A 14,065-nucleotide genomic window follows, 5' to 3' on the forward strand; every position below is an offset into this window, starting at 1 on the left:
AGAAAAATTGCCCCGTATTTAGTCAGGGAAACGAAACAACAACAACAACAAAAAATAATAATAATAAATAAATAAATAAATAAAAAAATGGATACAACTTACCCCAAGAGACAGATAGACAGGGCCATGCATGCTTACTTTAATAATATAAATATAAATATAAATAATAAAATTCGCCCTTCTCGGGTCATTCACGTTTTTTTTTTTTTTGTGTTTCTCTTTTGCTTCCACTACACCTTTCCGTTTCCTTACTCTCTCAACCCTGCGCTATAGACGGTGAACGCATATGCACGCACCTGTCCACGATACTCCCCAGCTGCTACAGCTGCCAGCTCATTGACATTCCCCCACATACATACATACAGAAAAAAAAAAAAAAAACGACGATACGATATATTTGTTTTTTCTCCTCCTCACTTTTCCTCATTTCAGATTTCCTTTTTTGGCGCCAGCCATGCGGCACCTGTCCTCGTCCTCACCCTTCTCTTTCCCACGCATGGAGCGGAACAAAAAAAAAAAAAAAAGCAAAATTTAAATCAAACGAATCAAAAAAGAAAAAAAAGAAAAAAAAGAAAAAAAAAAAGAAAAGAAAAAAAAAGTGCGCTAAAAAATAAAAACAAAAAAAAAGTTATATTTACTGGACACATCAAAGAAGTGTCACACGACGCCACGCGCGTATTCCGGGGTTTTGCCCCGCCACCCACGCTGAAACTGAACCAGGCCTCCCAGCGCCATGCTGACTTGGTCCCTCTTCTTGCTGTTTTCGTCGGATGCTGTCACTTATTTGACTCGCTTTTGCGTCGTCCAGGCACACTTCATCGGCAAATGCCACAAGCCTGCGCTGCTGCGACAAAAGCTCCACTTCCCGTAGCCGCATGCAGGCCCCAGAGTCAGGCGCATCCGTCGATGATTTCACGCTGCTCATCAGAATGACACGCAGGGCTTCCGGAACCTTTCCAAAAGGAACGACGTAACGGAATACTGTTCGATAATCCACAAGAACAGAAAGATACGGCTGTTGTCCTCCAACGTTGCCGCCAGCGGCTTTACTGTTAGTTGCGATGGTTCCAAAGTACATGGCGACACGAGAGCCTTTCTGAACGGGCTCACACGCGACCACGAAATTCTTGCGTTGAACTTCAAGTGTCATCTCGCCATTTTCGTCCACAACGCAACGAATATACGGCAACGAGTTGTATATAACCTCGGCGCCCAGGGCACGATCGTCCAATGTGGGTGTTTGCCTGCTTTTTTCCTGCGCTTTGGCGGTGTCCCCATTGTTGTCATCTTCGTTCACGCTTGCTTCCTCTTTTGTAACTTCCTCTTCCTCGTTGCTCATCTCTTCAATTTCTCGAAAAGAAACAAAAAACTGGCACGAACTTATCCGCTCAACATTATCAAGCACAAACTGAATGCCTGAGAGTGTTTGGCCATCGCAAGAAGGACCCACGCACACCGTGGAGATTGCTATGGCAGTGTGCGGCTTCCCCGCCACACCGCCCAGTAACTCCATCAAGCCAGTACGCCCGTTTGCACGTATCGAAGGTGAGCACACCCAGCGGTAGTTGATCCCTCTTGCCTGGGTTGGGACTGCGGCCAACGTGGCGGGCACCACAGAAATCACAGGCTCCACCGGCTTAACTCCAGGTTCCACTTCCTCCTCGACCAGCACATGAATAAAAACAGGGTTCGTCGTTGTTGCTGCATTTGGAGAACCGAAAGCAAGCGCCAGGCAAAAGGGCTCATGCACATCAATGACGTCGGGGGGTGGTACAACAAAAGTGGGACCCTCCTTCCTAGAAGGAAGATGCGGGCTTGTGGGTTGCGCACTGCCCCGGTTTGGCGATTTCTCTTGGTTATCCTTTATCGTCACGGGTGGGGTATATTTCACCATTTCCGCTGAGGAACCATTCGTGGAAGTCGGTATCGCGAAATGGAGAGTTTGTTGTTCCTTCTCGGCATTCGGTTGCTTCGGCAAACTGCTTATCTTTTCTTCTTCATTGTTGCGTACCGGTTCAGCACGCACAAAAAGAGGCGTCGTTTCTCGAAATGACAAGGGGTTTTTGTTTTCTTCAACATTCTCGACTGGCAAACTGTACGAAAAGGGTACCGCCTGGTCATTCGCATGCAACCGATCCGGAGAATTTACTGCATTGACAGGACGAACCCCCACGCCCTCGTTGCAGCAGGGTAATGCGATAGTTTCATATTGGGGAGGTGTGTGCACCGAGCCCCGCGCGGAGTCCGCGGGGTAATCAGACTGCTGCTGCTGCTGGGGAGGCGTCGAAACAAGAGGGATCTCTTCGTAATTCATTTGCCTTGAATTTGGCTCGTCGATAGCCATCGCATAAACGGACCCCGGTGAGGATTTCATCATCCTCTCCTCCTTGACAGGTGTTGGGGACAACTTCCAAAGCCAGGAAGTGGCGTTCTGCGGTTCCGGATTGAAGGCGGCCGGTGCAGTGTTTTCGTTGTTGCCGGCCTCAGAGGGCGCGTATGGGTGTGCTGTCAAGGAGATATTCCGCTGCGGCAAGGAGAACGGTGACTTTGGCTCTGCAGTCTCATACGCGTTCAAAGAGACCCTCGCAAGAGATGGTGTGGCCCTCTTCGATGGCAACTCAGAAAACGCCCTGAGCGCCTGCGCTGGTGTCGGGTCGCGTATACGCGGAAGTGCCGGGTTGGGAGTCCCGCGAGAAGGGCTGCGCCACACACTCGCCGCATCGTCCCCAGCCACGGATTCAGCGTTGACGGAGGAACGACCATTGAACTCTGACATGCTCCTCCGTGACGGGGGAAATGAGCCCAAACGAGTCGCCAATTCGCCCCCGTCCACAAGATCAGCGCGCGCGGCGAGGGCTATCGCCCCCTCCGTTGAGTATGGGCTCAGTCGCTGCACATGACTGGCACACGATGCCAACTCCTCCCGTAGCATTTGCCCCGATAGCGGTGTCGGCGTTGACAACGTACTCCCGCTCCTCTGAACAATAGAGTACTGCGCCTTGACAGCATCGAGAAGAAGGGTTGACCCATCAAGGCGTGGCAACACCAGCTCCGCATGCACGCAGTAATCACCGGGCGGCAGCGCCATTTTCCTGCCAGAGGGCCACGTGTCTTTCGTCTCGTACACAACTCGCTTCTTCAGTTCATCGTAGACCGTTACTTTCAGCTTCGACTGCTTCTTCCCGCTCATTACCACGGCAAACTCAAAGTACCCGCGGTACTTGCCGGAATGGGGAATGATAAATACACTCATTTGGAACCTTGAATCCTCGTTAAATTGCTTTACCCTCCTTGTCTTTAATAAACGTTATTTTTCCTTTTTGTTTCTGACGATACGCAAAACCCTTCACTCCCAACACTTGTATATATTTGTATGGATAAGTTTCTATCTATCTATCTATCTATAATATATAGATAGATATATGTTCTTGCTTCACTTCTCCTAACTGCTTGAGAATAAAAACTTTTTTTTATTATTTCTTTCTCTTTTCTTTGTACGTTTTCTTAAGTTTGTTTATGTTTATACGTATGAGTTGATATTTTTAGTAGTTTTAAACGATAAAACTACACGCAAACAACAACAACAACAACAAACCCAAAGAAAAATGTATTTGACAACAAACACAACAACCACAGGGGCGGGGCGGCTGCGAAAAGAAGGGATACGCAGCAGCATTTTGCGTCTCGTCATCTCTTCCAAACAACAAAAAACCCCAAGAGAATGAGCGAGCTGGTGAGCAGTCAGGCAAACACAAGCGAACGAAACATCAACGTCAGCCGAGCACACTTGCAACGGTACGACCGTTCTCTCCAGCAGCACACGGGATAGCCCTTCCCTTGAAAACCGAACCGGCAACCTACGTGAAGCATCGTATCCACGGCAGAAACACCAATCAGGTGACGGCTCACAGACACAGCAAAATACTGGCAATTGCTCCAGTCCAAGAAACGGTGAGCCAGCCACCGTGCAAATATGCGCTAAACGAGCGGACGCTCAGTATGCAGTTTGACAGCCGCAGAGAGGATGCCATTCGCCACAGTACAGTTCCTCTCCGCGGCCAGAGTATCATCGCTAAAACACACCATTTCCCCGCCCATAATGTCCGGTCTCTTCTCCCATTCGGTCCCGCAGTACTCCCCCTCGTCCTGCAGCTCCTCAATGGAGACAAAGATACGGATAGGCTTCCACACATTGTACTTATGTTCTCCGGTGACGGTTTGCGCCTACATGGCGCCCTGTCCCCAGCACGGCACCTCGCGTATCGCCGCAGTTGGCAGCGGGCCGCTGTTTTTCCCCAACACCTATTAGAATACGCACATGGATGCAGAGGCAGTCTACAGGAGGAATAAAAAAGGCAAAAAAAAAAATGGCTTCTTACCAGCGATGCGTCAGAATGCGTCCCACGCAGACGATTAACAAAAGACTGCAGAGGCAGCCATAAACACCGCGTGCACGCCGCACAAACTCCGTGCGTGGCACGCCATTTTGTGTGCGCACCGACTCCCTCAGGGAAAAAACATCACCGTCGCACGCAGTCCTCATCGGCCACAAAGATTCCTCCACGCTGAGTGTTTGGTTCGTTCTCCTCGTGGTGTCGCGGTGCTTTTGTGACCGACAACTCAACAGCCGCTACGTGCGCATCGCCATTCCCTGGTGCAGGGGCATCGGTCACTGCGCTCTCTTTACCCCAATAGCTCATTCGGGGTGACGCCACCGCACGGCAACCTCATTACTATGGGCAGTCCTGAAGCGGAGGTGGGAAGAGTCAGACGAACAAAACTATTTTCATTTTCCTTTTTCCTTTTCCCAATATGCCCAAAAAATAAACGCGCAAGCAATGCAATTGCTATAAACGTTTCCTATGCAGTGCACACTTTGCCATGCAGATGCAAGACTGCGCCCGATTTGCACTGCTACTAACTGAGAGGTTCCTTCCAACTCACTGCGCGGGTGTCGCTGTACCCGTTGTTGCCTCCTCCACTACTTCCACGACTACGCCGGCGCTTCGAACACGCTGGAGCAAAACGTCGCCAAAGGCAGCCATAGGTGTCAATACACCGAAGCCCAGCGTGCCTTCCTTGGCCATCTGCAGCGCACTGAGAGCACATTCGGCGACGTAAATGCCGCTTGCCGTGTACACGTCTCTTGTGTCCGAGAGAAAGACCCTCCGCAGGACCTTTCCAGACTTGTCGGTGGCAACAAAAATGCACTTGTACCACAACCCCTCTCTCTGCGATTGTGTGGGACCGGTTCCAGCCGGAGGCAGCCAATTTTCGGCGACGTAGCGACGGAGAAAAGGAACGGCAAGGACCGCCGTCATCATGTACTTCGTGATGGTTGCGCCAACAACAGCTCCCAAAGTCCCCTCAATCGCCTCCACGTACGTGCCACCGTAGCCAAGCAAAGCGTTCGTGCGACGCACAATGCGTTCGTTGGTGGCAGACATCGAAGACGGCCCCGTCAGCCTCCTCTCCGAGAAGTCGTACCACACACCTCTCCGCGCAGGAGCTGTAGGGGGCCGTGGAGCGTCTTTCGGGAGCAGGCTGTAAGGATCCTTGTCTTCCAAACCACACGACTCATGCGCCGCCATAACAGAGCGTGCCGTGCCACCCGACATCCCGTCACGCGCCATCTGGTAAAACGCCTTTACTTCCGCCACTTCTGAACCGAGCCCTTGACGCACAAAGTAGTTGCCCAAATCTCCAGGGACGCTGCCAAACCCGCAGCAGGACACCAGAGCAACGCCCTGCTTCTTTGCCTCCTCGTGAAATTTCTCAATAACCTGACGGACAAAATTATACTCACCCGTCGAGTCCACGTAATGCGTCTGGCAGCGGACGCAAGCCTCCACAACGGGCATCCCAAAGTATGTGAAGGGACCGGCGCATGAAATGAGCACACTGGTGCTGGCACAGAGCTTATCAAGTGAACTGGGACTGGTGATGTCTGTAACAAGTACAGAGAGATTCACGCCAAGTTCCTGCTTCAGTTGATCAAGTTTCTCCTTATTGCGACCCGCAATCGCCCAAGGTTCCACTTTGCTCGAACCCAGACGTGCGAGATACTCACAAACCAGTTTGCCTGTGTAGCCTGTGGCCCCAAGAACAATCAGTGAGAATTCCCTTGACATTTGCATTTTAACGTCTTTGTAACGGACTAGTCAAACCGTGAACAACGGCAAACAACACAAAACAACAACAAACAAAAAGGCAAAAATAAAAGAAAATGTTCTGGAAGTTAAATATATGTGTATGCGTGGTAAAACACGCGCGACCACTCCAATCCAGTGAAAACACCGAGATCAACCAGAAGCATTAACAGGAAAAAGTGGCGATCGACTAGAGGCCGTAAGTGTGCCCCACCTGGATATCTGTACCGTTACGGTTATCACAGAGGATCCACGTGTAGCTTTCATCCCCAGGCCCCTCTTTCACGCAGCTTATCTCTCGGATAATGTGTTGTGCGATGGTACCACCTGCTACAGTCGCCTCAATCGCGGTACCAAAATGCCGTCGTGGTGAAAAACTGGCCGCAAACTCCACGTCTTCTCGCGCGAGTTGTAATAAATTGTACCGGACGACAATCTCCATCGCAAAGGCAAGCCTGTCAAAAAACGGCAGTTCCTCAGGGCAGTCACTCATTCTCATAAGCAGCAACGTTCGCTGAAAGTTGACGGGTCTGGAAGAAACGTTTTTCGTGAGCAGCGTCAAAACTTGCTCTTCGTAAGAAATCTCCAGCTTTCTTGACAAAAATATACTCATCGTCAGATGGCCGAGGCTCGACACGAGCACCACCAAATCCGTTCCCGCGTTGCGCTGGAGACAAATGCTTCTTACGGCGTCCCCAAGGCTTTGAACCCCGACAATAAGGACACTAAACAAGGCGCCATTTCTCACGATTCCCTCACCACCCATTGGCGAGGACAGGTGAACGGCGACATACGGGTTCAGCGACTGGAGCCGCCCTACAGACGCCCTGCCCCTCCTTTCACCGACAGCGTGGCCCTGAATAAGAAAGTTGTTCTTGAGGTCATTGTCGTCCAATACGGCCTCATCCTCCACAGTAACTGAGCACACGCCAGCCAAAACCAAATTTTTGACCACCTCCGCAACGGCAGGTGTCATCCCGCATATACGCACCGCAGTTTGCTGAAGCTGCTGCTGCGTGGCTTTGCCCCACAAACGTACCTGGCGGTCGTACCGAATGCGCTCCTCCGTGTTCATGTTACTCCCAACAGCCGCACGGACACACCCTCATACACCTACAACCAATAGGTGCCCATGCATGTTTATGCACATTCGTGTAAATATGAAAAGAGAAAACACAGAAAGAAAAAATGCATTTGGCACAGTCAAATCTCCCTGCAACCACGTCAAACGCAGGTTAAAGAAAACCAACAACAAATAAACAAAAACAAAAAGATTCAAGAACAAAAATTTTCTGGGCTGCTGGCCGGATCCTAAAATTATCCATATAAACCAAACAAGAAAGGGAAAAAAGAGGGTTTCGTGCAGAATCAATTAATTCCCTCAATGTTTTCTTCTGATTATATATATATATATATGTTCACCGCTCAAATGACCTTTTGAACTCAGGTAGGATCTGAAACATTTATTACATACGAATTGGTATACTTTGTGTCCCTCCAGCCAAAAGACCCCGCCGCAGGGTTGGAATCAAGAGAGGGGGCGGATGGCAAAATGAAAATAAAATTATATGACAGCCATCAGTACCTTACTTCCCTAATGTCGCGTTCTTCCCACAAGCCATAATGTAGTAAAAAATTTTTTATTTTTTTTTTCTTTCTTCTCTTACCAGTCATAGTAACTACACCTCAAATGTGCAGCTCTGGTAAACATGCGAAGGAATTCAGCAGCACGGATAAACTTACTCCGCGGGCAGCCAATATACAATGGCTCCAACATCTGCTAGTAAAAATATCATAAAGAAGTCCATTCCTTTTATCAGGATAAATATATACTAAATAATTTAGACAGCTCTCCCAAGACCATTCTCATCACACACTCCTAAAAAACATACTTCAAAAACGGAAGCAAAATAAAAAAACATCGCGCCCCTCCCCTTTGCTTTGCCCTTCCTCTCGGATCCAAGGCAGGACATGCATCATCGGTTCACCACTGGGAACCCGAATTGCATCGACCCGTAGAAGACACGAGGTCCCCCCCCATTTCTGGCGTTATGTTAGTAATGTATTCGGTTAATTGCGGTAATCAATCATCCCCAGCACCCATCCCGCAATTCCTCTTATGCTTTGCCGGTTTTCCGTTTCGCCTCCGCACACATCATCCCACCAGCTGTCTCCCTGCACATATTTCCCCAGTATTTCTCATGGCGGACGCTTTTTTTTTTTTTTTTGCTCTTGTCTTCGCTCGCCCGCAGTGCCCCCCAAACATCCCACTTCCCTCCCTAACAATGCTGCCGTACCCATGCAATTATCGTTGCCTTGCATTCGCCCTGATCCCAGAATTCACTCAAAATTTACCTCGCTTTGCCCCGTTATGTATGTTTATGTTTTATTTATTTATATATATGTATGTATTCATATATTATTTTGCTTTTTCACAGCAACGTTTGCCCTCCTCCACGCTGCCGCCGCATTTCGCCTCATACTCCGACAGTTTTTTCTTTGCCTCTTCCAGCTGCGCCTCCAGCGACCCGTAAGTTGGGCGTGTCACTTCGCCCTCCTCCAGGCCGTTCTCCACCAGCCAATTCTTGTCCGGGAACTTTGTCATGTAGTTGCGGATGCCATCCGGGAATACCACAACGCACCGCTGGTCAGGACGAAGATCTTTCGCTGCCTGCAGCACACCCCACATGGCGGCACCACTGCTCCCTCCGACGAGGAGCGCCTCTTCGCGGTGAACCTCCGACGCCAGCGCAAAGCTTTCCTTGTCAGCGGACTTCACCCACCGATCAACGTACTTCCGTTCGCAGACATCTGGCACAAAATCGTACCCGATGCCCTCAACGAGGTACGGCTTCGGATCCAGCGGTACCGAGGGATCGGCCAAAATGCTCCCGTACGGATCGACGCCGACAATGACAATGTTGGGCAGCAATTCCTTCAATCGCCTTGCCACTCCGGCCATTGTGCCGCCCGTCCCAGTGGTGAACACCGCCATGTCAACCTTTCCACCGCACTGATCGTAAATCTCCTGAGCCGTGCCTTCGTAGTGCGCCTTCGGATTGCTTGGGTTCCGGTACTGGTCCAGCAACACGTAGCCCTTCTCCTTCTCCAGACGCCGAGCCATGCCAATGAGACTATCCGGGTGATCCCATGGCAATGCGGTCTCCGTTCGAATCACCTCTGCTCCCAGGGCCTGGAGGGTCACCTCCTTCTCATGTGACATCTTTTTGGGCATGGTGATGATCATGGGGTATTTCTTCACCGCAGCCACCAGACTGAGCCCGATGCCCGTGTTCCCACTTGTCGCCTCAATAATTGTTTGATTGGGGCGCAGTCGGCCACTCGCCTCTGCGTCCAGAACCATTTGCCGAGCAATGCGGTCCTTGACGCTGCCACCGGGGTTGAGGAATTCACACTTTGCAACCACATCGCAGCACACGCCGTGTTTCTTCGGCACGTGATTGAGTCGGATGCAGGGGGTGGAGCCGATGGCGTCGAGGACGGTGTCAAGAATGCATTTTCGCCTGTCGGGCACTTCCTTTTTGTTGTTTACTGCTGAGGGGTTCTGAGCCATGATTTGGACGTCTTCTCTACCATTCGGGATCACAAACAATAACAACAACAGGGTGAAGAGAAAGGACAAGTGGTGAAAGCAGCCATTTCGTGGCGGTGCTGGGGGTTGCCGCTCCCCACTCCCCTCTCCTAGGAAGCGCGGGCGCGAGTCACGCAAATATTCGCCCGGGCCGCTGACCAGACACCAGACTTTTCCATAAAAATAAAATGGGACGGGAAGGAAGGGGTGGTGGAGAGACAGTGACTTCGCCGCGTCCCCGTTGTTCGCTCCAATTATATATACATGTATTCGGCTGGCCGCCACCGTGACGTGCTGCAGACTCTGCGGACTGGAGATATTATTAGTTACGAGGTGGCTGAGTTCAAGTTCCTCCAACCACAAGACCCCGCCGCAGGGTTGGAGTCAAAAAAGGGGGTTAGACGGCAAAAACAATAAAATTCATCCTGCCGTCATCGGTTCCTTGACTCCTCCCATCGCGGTCTTCCAAGGAACCCTAAGATGGGAAAGGACCGCACAGAAACATATTCGTCTTATCAGAACATATTAAATTAGGTCGCCCGCATTCTCGCGGACATTCTTTTCGCACGCCCCCAATAATAAAAACACACACACCAAACATATTCAAGAAAACACATTCAAAAAAAAAAAATAAGATAAATAGGAAATAAAAAATAAAAAAACATCGCGCCCCTCCCCTTTGCTTTGCCCTTCCTCTCGGATCCAAAGCAGGGCATGCATCATCGGTTCACCACTGGGAACCCGGATTGCATCGACCCGTAGAAGACACGAGGTCCCCCTCCATTTCTGGCGTTATGTTAGTAATGTATTCGGTTAATTTCGGTAATCAATCATCCCCAGCACCCATCCCGCAATTCCTCTTATGCTTTGCCGGTTTTCCGTTTCGCCTCCGCACACATCGTCCCACCAGCTGTCTCCCTGCACATATTTCCCCAGTATTTCTCATGGCGGACGCTTTTTTTTTTTTTTTTGCTCTTGTCTTCGCTCGCCCGCAGTGCCCCCCAAACACTCCACTTCCCTCCCTAACAATGCTGCCGTACCCATGCAATTATCGTTGCCTTGCATTCGCCCTGATCCCAGAATTCACTCAAAATTTACCTCGTTTTGCCCCGTTATGTATGTTTATGTTTTATTTATTTATATATGTATGTATTCATATATTATTTTGCTTTTTCACAGCAACGTTTGCCCTCCTCCACGCTGCCGCCGCATTTCGCCTCATACTCCGACAGTTTTTTCTTTGCCTCTTCCAGCTGCGCCTCCAGCGACCCGTAAGTTGGGCGTGTCACTTCGCCCTCCTCCAGGCCGTTCTCCACCAGCCAATTCTTGTCCGGGAACTTTGTCATGTAGTTGCGGATGCCATCCGGGAATACCACAACGCACCGCTGGTCAGGACGAAGATCTTTCGCTGCCTGCAGCACACCCCACATGGCGGCACCACTGCTCCCTCCGACGAGGAGCGCCTCTTCGCGGTGAACCTCCGACGCCAGCGCAAAGCTTTCCTTGTCAGCGGACTTCACCCACCGATCAACGTACTTCCTTTCGCAGACATCTGGCACAAAATCGTACCCGATGCCCTCAACAAGGTACGGCTTCGGATCCAGCGGTACCGAGGGATCGGCCAAAATGCTCCCGTACGGATCGACGCCGACAATGACAATGTTGGGCAGCAATTCCTTCAATCGCCTTGCCACTCCGGCCATTGTGCCGCCCGTCCCAGTGGTGAACACCGCCATGTCAACCTTTCCACCGCACTGATCGTAAATCTCCTGAGCCGTGCCTTCGTAGTGCGCCTTCGGATTGCTTGGGTTCCGGTACTGGTCCAGCAACACGTAGCCCTTCTCCTTCTCCAGACGCCGAGCCATGCCAATGAGACTATCCGGGTGATCCCATGGCAATGCGGTCTCCGTTCGAATCACCTCTGCTCCCAGGGCCTGGAGGGTCACCTCCTTCTCATGTGACATCTTTTTGGGCATGGTGATGATCATGGGGTATTTCTTCACCGCAGCCACCATACTGAGCCCGATGCCCGTGTTCCCACTTGTCGCCTCAATAATTGTTTGATTGGGGCGCAGTCGGCCACTCGCCTCTGCGTCCAGAACCATTTGCCGAGCAATGCGGTCCTTGACGCTGCCACCGGGGTTGAGGAATTCACACTTTGCAACCACATCGCAGCACACGCCGTGTTTCTTCGGCACGTGATTGAGTCGGATGCAGGGGGTGGAGCCGATGGCGTCGAGGACGGTGTCAAGAATGCATGTTCGCCTGTCGGGCACTTCCTTTTTGTTGTTTACTGCTGAGGGGTTCTGAGCCATGATTTGGACGTCTTCTCTACCATTCGGGATCACAAACAATAACAACAACAGGGTGAAGAGAAAGGACAAGTGGTGAAAGCAGCCATTTCGTGGCGGTGCTGGGGGTTGCCGCTCCCCACTCCCCTCTCCTAGAAAGCGCGGGCGCGAGTCACGCAAATATTCGCCCGGGCCGCTGACCAGACACCAGACTTTTCCATAAAAATAAAATGGGACGGGAAGGAAGGGGTGGTGGAGAGACAGTGACTTCGCCGCGTCCTCGTTGTTCGCTCCAATTATATATACATGTATTCGGCTGGCCGCCACCGTGACGTGCTGCAGACTCTGCGGAGTGGAGATATTATTAGTTACGAGGTGGCTGAGTTCAAGTTCCTCCAACCACAAGACCCCGCCGCAGGGTTGGAGTCAAAAAAGGGGGTTAGACGGCAAAAACAATAAAATTCATCCTGCCGTCATCGGTTCCTTGACTCCTCCCATCGCGGTCTTCCAAGGAACCCTAAGATGGGAAAGGACCGCACAGAAACATATTCGTCTTATCAGAACATATTAAATTAGGTCGCCCGCATTCTCGCGGACATTCTTTTCGCACGCCCCCAATAATAAAAACACACACACCAAACATATTCAAGAAAACACATTCAAAAAAAAAAATAAGATAAATAGGAAATAAAAAATAAAAAAACATCGCGCTCCTCCCCTTTGCTTTGCCCTTCCTCTCGGATCCAAAGCAGGGCATGCATCATCGGTTCACCACTGGGAACCCGAATTGCATCGACCCGTAGAAGACACGAGGTCCCCCCTCCATTTCTGGCGTTATGTTAGTAGTGTATTCGGTTAATTGCGGTAATCAATCATCCCCAGCACCCATCCCGCAATTCCTCTTATGCTTTGCCGGTTTTCCGTTTCGCCTCCGCACACATCATCCCACCAGCTGTCTCCCTGCACATATTTCCCCAGTATTTCTCATGGCGGACGCTTTTTTTTTTTTTTTTTGCTCTTGTCTTCGCTCGCCCGCAGTGCCCCCCAAACATCCCACTTCCCTCCCTAACAATGCTGCCGTACCCATGCAATTATCGTTGCCTTGCATTCGCCCTGATCCCAGAATTCACTCAAAATTTACCTCGTTTTGCCCCGTTATGTATGTTTATGTTTTATTTATTTATATATGTATGTATTCATATATTATTTTCCTTTTTCACAGCAACGTTTGCCCTCCTCCACGCTGCCGCCGCATTTCGCCTCATACTCCGACAGTTTTTTCTTTGCCTCTTCCAGCTGCGCCTCCAGCGACCCGTAAGTTGGGCGTGTCACTTCGCCCTCCTCCAGGCCGTTCTCCACCAGCCAATTCTTGTCCGGGAACTTTGTCATGTAGTTGCGGATGCCATCCGGGAATACCACAACGCACCGCTGGTCAGGACGAAGATCTTTCGCTGCCTGCAGCACACCCCACATGGCGGCACCACTGCTCCCTCCGACGAGGAGCGCCTCTTCGCGGTGAACCTCCGACGCCAGCGCAAAGCTTTCCTTGTCAGCGGACTTCACCCACCGATCAACGTACTTCCGTTCGCAGACATCTGGCACAAAATCGTACCCGATGCCCTCAACAAGGTACGGCTTCGGATCCAGCGGTACCGAGGGATCGGCAAAAATGCTCCCGTACGGATCGACGCCGACAATGACAATGTTGGGCAGCAATTCCTTCAATCGTTTTGCCACTCCGGTCATTGTGCCGCCCGTCCCAGTGGGGACCACCGCCATGTCAACCTTTCCACCGCACTGATCGTAAATCTCCTGAGCCGTGCCTTCGTAGTGCGCCTTCGGATTGCTTGGGTTCCGGTACTGGTCCAGAAACACGTAGCCCTTCTCCTTCTCCAGACGCCGAGCCATGCCAATGAGACTATCCGGGTGATCCCATGGCAATGCGGTCTCCGTTCGAATCACCTCTGCTCCCAGGGCCTGGAGGGTCACCTCCTTCTCATGTGACATCTTTTTGGGCATGGTGATGATCATGG

The 14,065-nt window shown here is 50.9% G+C and overlaps 6 protein-coding genes and 1 pseudogene across 6 annotated transcripts, besides 18 other annotated features; all 7 read right to left on the reverse strand.

Annotated features, from left to right (window-relative positions):
* Positions 1 to 7: part of a sequence feature (A-rich) that runs on past the window's edge.
* Positions 1 to 2,260: part of a sequence feature (areas merged during assembly that could not be assigned to a particular haplotype. This can correspond to areas where the two haplotypes were merged or to regions with more than two copies in the genome that were merged during assembly.) that runs on past the window's edge.
* Positions 63 to 94: a microsatellite.
* Positions 139 to 174: a sequence feature (AT_rich).
* Positions 509 to 627: a microsatellite.
* Positions 647 to 3,253, reverse strand: Tc00.1047053508177.70 (uncharacterized protein; the record flags this gene model as incomplete). Its single annotated transcript, XM_807902.1, has 1 exon — positions 647 to 3,253. The coding sequence occupies one exon, from the start codon at positions 3,251 to 3,253 to the stop codon at positions 647 to 649; it is 2,607 nt and encodes an 868-aa protein (XP_812995.1).
* Positions 2,261 to 2,358: a sequence feature (areas merged during assembly that could not be assigned to a particular haplotype. This can correspond to areas where the two haplotypes were merged or to regions with more than two copies in the genome that were merged during assembly.).
* Positions 2,359 to 8,778: a sequence feature (heterozygous, non-Esmeraldo-like haplotype).
* Positions 3,385 to 3,405: a microsatellite.
* Positions 3,574 to 3,593: a microsatellite.
* Tc00.1047053508177.81 lies at positions 3,628 to 4,335 on the reverse strand (annotated as a pseudogene).
* Tc00.1047053508177.90 (hypothetical protein, conserved) lies at positions 4,941 to 6,137 on the reverse strand (the record flags this gene model as incomplete). The annotated part of the gene is made up of 1 exon (XM_807903.1): positions 4,941 to 6,137. One exon carries the CDS (start codon positions 6,135 to 6,137, stop codon positions 4,941 to 4,943), a length of 1,197 nt encoding a protein of 398 aa, XP_812996.1.
* Tc00.1047053508177.100 (ubiquitin activating enzyme, putative) lies at positions 6,340 to 7,224 on the reverse strand (the record flags this gene model as incomplete). Its single annotated transcript, XM_807904.1, has 1 exon — positions 6,340 to 7,224. One exon carries the CDS (start codon positions 7,222 to 7,224, stop codon positions 6,340 to 6,342), a length of 885 nt encoding a protein of 294 aa, XP_812997.1.
* Positions 7,387 to 7,437: a microsatellite.
* Positions 7,433 to 8,030: a mobile genetic element.
* Positions 7,779 to 7,802: a sequence feature (AT_rich).
* Positions 8,534 to 8,575: a sequence feature (AT_rich).
* Positions 8,569 to 9,723, reverse strand: Tc00.1047053508177.110 (cystathionine beta-synthase; the record flags this gene model as incomplete). The annotated part of the gene is made up of 1 exon (XM_807905.1): positions 8,569 to 9,723. The coding sequence occupies one exon, from the start codon at positions 9,721 to 9,723 to the stop codon at positions 8,569 to 8,571; it is 1,155 nt and encodes a 384-aa protein (XP_812998.1).
* Positions 8,779 to 14,065: a sequence feature (areas not merged during assembly with more than two copies in the genome that could not be assigned to a particular haplotype).
* Positions 10,058 to 10,314: a mobile genetic element.
* Positions 10,361 to 10,403: a sequence feature (A-rich).
* Tc00.1047053508177.120 (cystathionine beta-synthase) lies at positions 10,902 to 12,056 on the reverse strand (the record flags this gene model as incomplete). Its single annotated transcript, XM_807906.1, has 1 exon — positions 10,902 to 12,056. The coding sequence occupies one exon, from the start codon at positions 12,054 to 12,056 to the stop codon at positions 10,902 to 10,904; it is 1,155 nt and encodes a 384-aa protein (XP_812999.1).
* Positions 12,391 to 12,647: a mobile genetic element.
* Positions 12,694 to 12,735: a sequence feature (A-rich).
* Tc00.1047053508177.129 (cystathionine beta-synthase, putative) lies at positions 13,236 to 14,063 on the reverse strand (the record flags this gene model as incomplete). The annotated part of the gene is made up of 1 exon (XM_807908.1): positions 13,236 to 14,063. One exon carries the CDS (start codon positions 14,061 to 14,063, stop codon positions 13,236 to 13,238), a length of 828 nt encoding a protein of 275 aa, XP_813001.1.

Source organism: Trypanosoma cruzi, genomic scaffold (genome assembly GCF_000209065.1).
Source record: "Trypanosoma cruzi strain CL Brener 1047053516707 genomic scaffold, whole genome shotgun sequence".
In the NCBI taxonomy this organism is placed as follows: Eukaryota; Euglenozoa; class Kinetoplastea; order Trypanosomatida; family Trypanosomatidae; genus Trypanosoma; species Trypanosoma cruzi.